The 6,038-nt window shown below is 31.5% G+C and overlaps 1 protein-coding gene across 3 annotated transcripts in view; it reads right to left on the reverse strand.

The window, feature by feature from the left end:
• Positions 1-812: 812 nt before the first annotated feature.
• LOC111715528 (mucin-5AC) overlaps positions 813-6,038 on the reverse strand; it is a 27,442-nt gene continuing 22,216 nt past the window's right edge. For 2 of the 3 annotated variants that reach the window (XM_023490864.1, XM_023490863.1), the window contains 2 exons: positions 5,313-5,456; positions 813-1,256 (listed from right to left, as the gene is read on the reverse strand). In XM_023490864.1, the coding sequence (XP_023346632.1) occupies positions 1,095-1,256; positions 5,313-5,456 (306 nt within the window). In that variant the 3' untranslated portion in view covers positions 813-1,094. Of the gene's footprint in view, positions 1,257-3,004; positions 3,959-4,215; positions 4,370-5,312; positions 5,457-6,038 lie in introns of those variants that run through there. The other variant, XM_023490865.1, reaches the window with a different exon arrangement.

Genomic DNA, 6,038 nt, shown 5'->3' on the forward strand with positions numbered 1-6,038 from the left:
TCACCAAGTCCACCTGTCCCCTGTCTGGTTGCAGGCCCAGTTCTCTCCACATTCTGGTGAACTCCTCTTCTTCTTTTCCGGCATCTTCCAGATTAGGAACCTCTTCGTCATCCCCCTGCTGGGACTTCCTCTCCTCTGCTTCTATTCCATCCAGTTTATCTCTCTCATCATCTGCTCCATACTCTTCCTCATCTCCGGAGCTCTCGGACACCTCTGCAGCAGTGAGGGCGGGAACATCTGTTTCCAATTCCTCAGGTTCATCGTCTGAGGGTGGAACTGTGACTATCTCTATGGATGCAGTTACTATCTCAGTGGAGCTATCAGAGATGAACAGTGTCCCTAACTCTAATTCGCCTTCACTGTCTCCTTCCAATACATCATCCAGAAGGGGTCCAGCCATGTTTGGACAATGTTCGATGTACTTGAAGAATTCAGACATCTTCACCTATAAGAAAGCTTTAGTAACTTTATGGTATGTTTGTTACTTAGCTATTAGTACAATTAGGAACTATCCAAGATTGGTTATATATATATATATAACTTTCACTAAGCTATTGGTCTTGCCTAGCGTTATAGAGCTTCCTTATTTAGCTTTGCGGAGCTATTAACTTTGCGGATCTATCAGCTCTGCTGAAGTATTCATTCTGCGAAGCTATGTATTTAGTTTAGCTATGCAAAATTATATGTATCCTTGCTTGTATATATAAATATAAATATCTATAACTAGCTATTGATAGTTGAATGTATTTATCAGGCTATATTATGCTAATAGTCTGAGTTATGAATCAATATAACTTGGGAGCTGCACTTACCTAAGGTAGAAGATTATATTCGTATATAAGTCTTTCTACTATTAAGGTTCTTTGTGCACTGCCGTTTCTTTTTGCTTTGATTCATTATATAGAGCGCTGGCAGCATGTTCTAAATATATATGTCTATATATAAATATATACATGAATCCTAAGGTATTCCTAATCCGTTCTAGATTACAACAACTGGATCAAACAACTACAATACAATTGATAAATCTAATGCTTTATATGATCTCCGAACAAAGTTTTAATAACTGTCTCGTACCTTGAATCTCATGTGATTTAACAGATCACTTCTTGAGATAGGAATAGGGAGAAAGTCTTTACTGATCTTGATCTCCCATGATCATCTGCAACATGACGATCATTATTTGCCACGAAAATAACTTCAGTTTGGTGCAGGGACACATCAAGCATAGACTCATCAAACAAACCAGAGTTCCTCTTAATGTATACAACTATATAAACTTTGTATTTTGCAACAGTATATAACTGGATGTACATGAAGTATGAAGTAACAATAAACCTTGTTAGTAAACTTTGAGTCTCTCTCACTGAGATAGAAAAATCTAGATTCGGAAAATATATTAGCAATCCCCAGAAACGATCGAATAAAAAGAATCTAAAAAAGTATAAAGAAACATAGTACCGTATTTACGGTACACAGGATTAAAGGGAATGTTCTCGGTTATTTAAATCATCCAGCATATATAGTTCTTGAGTGGATCCACTGGTTTAGCCTTCTTCTTTCAGGCTGTAGTTTATCCTAAAATAATAGTTTTGATTTTACAATCCTTACTTTGTAAACTTTAACCTTTTAGAAGGCGAGGCTGACGGGAGGANTCAAATAGTCTGGTCTTTGACAGTAATTCAATATTGTTTAAAGCACAAGTTTGAACCCAATATAGAATTTACTAATGAAGTTCAATAAATTACGTCTTTAAAAAGCCATTAATCATCATTTACGTGTTTAAATGATCGATATCTTTTGTTAGGGTTTACTCCTTATTGGACAACGTAAACATAAAGTATCGACTGCCTCAAGTACAAGTATTTACCAATTCCTAATAAATACCGAATATTCGTGAGATGTTGTTAAAAAGCTATTTTATTATTCAAGTTGATTAGGACTGAATACAAATTATTGGAATAACAAACATTAAATATATTTTATCAAATTCTCTTCATGGCCGCTTGAAATAGCTTAGGAAAAAGGCAGGTAAAACTCTTAAGCAGTGCTTAAGATCAATTTAATTTTAATGCGCTTCCGGATACGCACTAGAAAAAAAATCGATCCAAATCATAATTTTAAGATATACTGATTTTTTTTGACAAAGCAGAACTTTCAAATTTTTTTCGCTTATTTTTATGCTAAACCATATTGAACCATTTAGGAATCAGAAAATTTGTATAATCTTTTCTTTTCAGAAGTTTAATTTTAGAGTTTGAGAGTAAAAAAGATTTTTTTTGCAGATTTTAGTGGATATTCAGATCCGCATCCAGGGAGCCAGTCTTGAGGGTCCGGATCCTAACCACTGCTTAAAAGCCTAAAACTTAATTACTATAGGCTTAAGCATAATTTCAGTACGTGAACAGCTGACTGCCTGTTATTTTTTAATGGAAAATTTTAAAATTTCACCTAAAATTCAAGATTTAATATTTATCAGAATCTTTCCTCGTAAACAGAAATATTAGCGAATTTTTTTTTTGTGAATTCGTAAAAAGTTGGCAGCTTGCTTAAATGCGTATTTTATATTTTATTTTAAATGTGTAAAACCGTCCAATACTTCAGTTCAACAACATTTTATTACAAATTCAGGAAAGGTACGTAAATAGCTAACCAAAATTGAAAAAAAAATGCAGAGAAAAATTGTCTATGTTTCACATAATTAAAAATGTTAACAAAACATCCCATGAAATTTCTTGTCATGATTACTTAGAGTGGCAGCTTATAAAGTAACATTTAAAAGCTAATAAACGTTTCTACTTTTTAAGCCAAGTTTTCTATAATTGTCTCGCATATAAAGATGAAAATATGGCAGAAGTGGATAATGCCAAATACTCTCCCCTCAGAACTGAGCTCTTTACCAGCTTCTCGAACATTTCATTCTCAATGGTATCCTTTTAACATTAAAATTAAATCAACTTGGTCGACCATTCTCTGAAATAAGGCCACATGTTAAATAATCAGCTGAACCTTATAAATATATTTATCTGCTATTCAGAAAACAATTAAAAATCAATCAAATATTTGTCGAAAATTTGACAACAGATGAAAATTATCATGAAACTTTTTTAGGGATGCAAGTTTTGAAGAAAAAATCCCTCCCATGAAAAAAGAGTAAACTTTCTGTAATACTGGAGAGTTTTCTTCAAAATATACCCCAAATTATTTAGTCCTGGATGCTTAAACATTTTTTACACAAGTTTACTTCATTACATAAAATTTTGATTCTACATTAATAAAATGTCCGTACGATATTTAAAAGTCGAAAAATCTTAAAAAATTAACATTTCCAAGAAAAGCGAGTTTATGTTTTCTAAATAGATAATTGGTTTTCAAATACCAATTTATAAAAAATACAAAGGTACATCGTTATCAAATAATATTGGAATCGGTTAATAGTTCATTACACGAAAAATTAGTAGCACAGTGTGACTATATACATACACTTCCCAATATTATAGTATTTGAATATTAATAATATAATATTATCAATAATATAATATTTGAATATCAAAAATAAAAAATATCTTAATTAACATTGATATTTTTTTACAAACATTTACGGGATTCGTAATTTCAAGTGAACCTCCATTTTACAAGTGGCAAGTCTAATTTTTTATAAGTATAAATATTAATATAGGAGTCAATAGTACCCAGTATTCAATCCTGGTTAGAGGGCAGACTTTTGCTTATTCACAATGGTACCCATTAAATCTTTGTCCAATCTAAATTCTTCTCTCTGCAAATTGATTATTCTTAATTTGAAGTTTCTCAATGTCAAAATTCGACACAATTTGACAAAGAAAAACGAAAATATCTTCCTCAATGAAGCTGAGAAGATTTAGTAGTACCGTAGAAAATCAGACATGTAACTATTTAAATGAGGATCAAGTAAAATTAAGTCCAAACTCTACAGTCACTTAAAAAAAATAGAAAATTATTTAGAACACGTTGATCTGATAATACAGGAGAGGATTGGTAAACTTTAAGCTTGTGTTGTCAACCAAAACATAGATCTATAATATCAAGCACTTTAGTTTATGGCTTCAGTAGACTACAATATTTTAAGCTTTTTTACCTGCCTGTAAACCTTTTTGGAATAAAAAAGGTTTTCATTTCTTAAAATAAGGAAATAATAGGTTAATAGTGGGAATTAATCTTTAAAATCTTCCGCACCCCATTAAAACAGAATATATATTCTTCTTCTTCTACTTCTTTACTTCTTTTTCTGCTTCTGTTTTTGTTTCCCCTTGCCAGTGATCTTCCTGATAACTTCAGTTTGGTGCAGGGACACATCAAGCATAGACTCATCAAACAAACCAGAGTTCCTCTTAATATATAAAATAATATTACCAGAGTTCCTTTTAATATATAAAATAATATTAACCAGAGTTCCTCTTAATATATAAAATAATTTTAACCAGAGTTCCTCTTAATATATACAATAATATTAACCAGAGTTCCTCTTAATATATACAATAATATTACAAGAGTTCCTCTTAATATATACCATAATATTAACCAAAGTTTCTCTTAATATATACAATAATAATACCAGAGTTCCTCTTAATATATACAATGATATTAACCAGAGTTCCTCTTAATATATACAATGATATTAACCAGAGTTCCTCTTAATATATACCATGATATTAACAAAAGTTCCTCTTAATATAAACAATAATATTAACCAGAGTTCCTCTTAATATATACAAAGATATTAACCAGAGTTCCTCTTAATATATACAATAATATTAACCAGAGTTCCTCTTAATATATACAATAATATTAACGAGAGTTCCCCTTAATATATACAATAATATTAACCAGAGTTACTCTTAATATATACAATAATATTAACCAGAGTTCCACCTAAAAAAAACAATCAAAGAAACCAAAGTTGCTCTCAATATAAACAATAATATAAACCAAAATTTGATATAAATAATTATATCAATTAGAGTTCCTCTTAATGAAACAATTAAACAAACTAGAATTCCTCTTAATGAAAACAATTATTTTAACAAGAGTAGAAACCAGAATTGCTATTAAGAAAACAATATAATAAAAAAGGTAAAAGTGGTTTCACTTGATACAGCTAGGAAAACTACTACTCTAGTGTGTTCGAGGATAGAAACTATGGAAGTAGCTTCAACAGTTACATTTTGTTTCACTTTAGTCTTGACAGACGGTACATCAGAAAAGTAGTTGAACTAGATTTACTTAGTTCCACTACTCCCTGTTCCTTGGCTCCTGAGCTGTGGTTGGTTTACCTGTGTTCTCTTGAGGAGGGATTTGACCGGAAGCTTCCCTCTGACGAGGCTAGGTGAACTATTACAGCTGTCTAGGTTAACCAGCTGATCATTATCCCAGGATAAACCCAGGGGAACACGAGCTCTCTCTATATGTCGGGTTATCTAAATATATCAGTGCTCAGGATTTATTCTGATCCGGACCAGTGAAACGCAATTCAAATTTTGGACTAGAATTAAAAAAACGAGACATGGTAAAAAGCTGGTTTAACTCAAGAATGTAATCAAGGAAAACTATAAAAGGATATGTTTTGCGAAGCAAAACTATTCTTATAGTTTTACATAGTATTCGAGAAATAGAATTATTTTCTTCATTTCGTGGATTTTCTGCCAATATTTCAACTTTCAATTTAAATTTATCCGAGAAAATGGAGAAAATTGCATGAAAAAATGGTTGAGGTCATAGCACAGGCTGTAGACGTGATAGAGAAAATTCAAAGGTATCGTCGGAATCGGAAGAACAAATGCAAGTGATTTTAAGAGATATAGCAAGTGTGTAAAATGATTATTGAAGGCAGGGGGACTTAATAATTGGCTGAAAAAAAGCCGTTTTGCCCAAAAATATTTTTTCTTTTTTTCATATCATCAAAAGTAAAATCGGCAAATAACTTTAGCGCCCTAATAAAGATTCACATTGGCGTGTAGAATGCACTGGAAAAAACGGATTGAAAAAATGTTGAAAAATGA

The sequence above is a fragment of the Eurytemora carolleeae genome, unplaced genomic scaffold (genome assembly GCF_000591075.1).
Source record: "Eurytemora carolleeae unplaced genomic scaffold, Eaff_2.0 scaffold1782, whole genome shotgun sequence".
Classification (NCBI taxonomy): Eukaryota; Metazoa; Arthropoda; class Copepoda; order Calanoida; family Temoridae; genus Eurytemora; species Eurytemora carolleeae.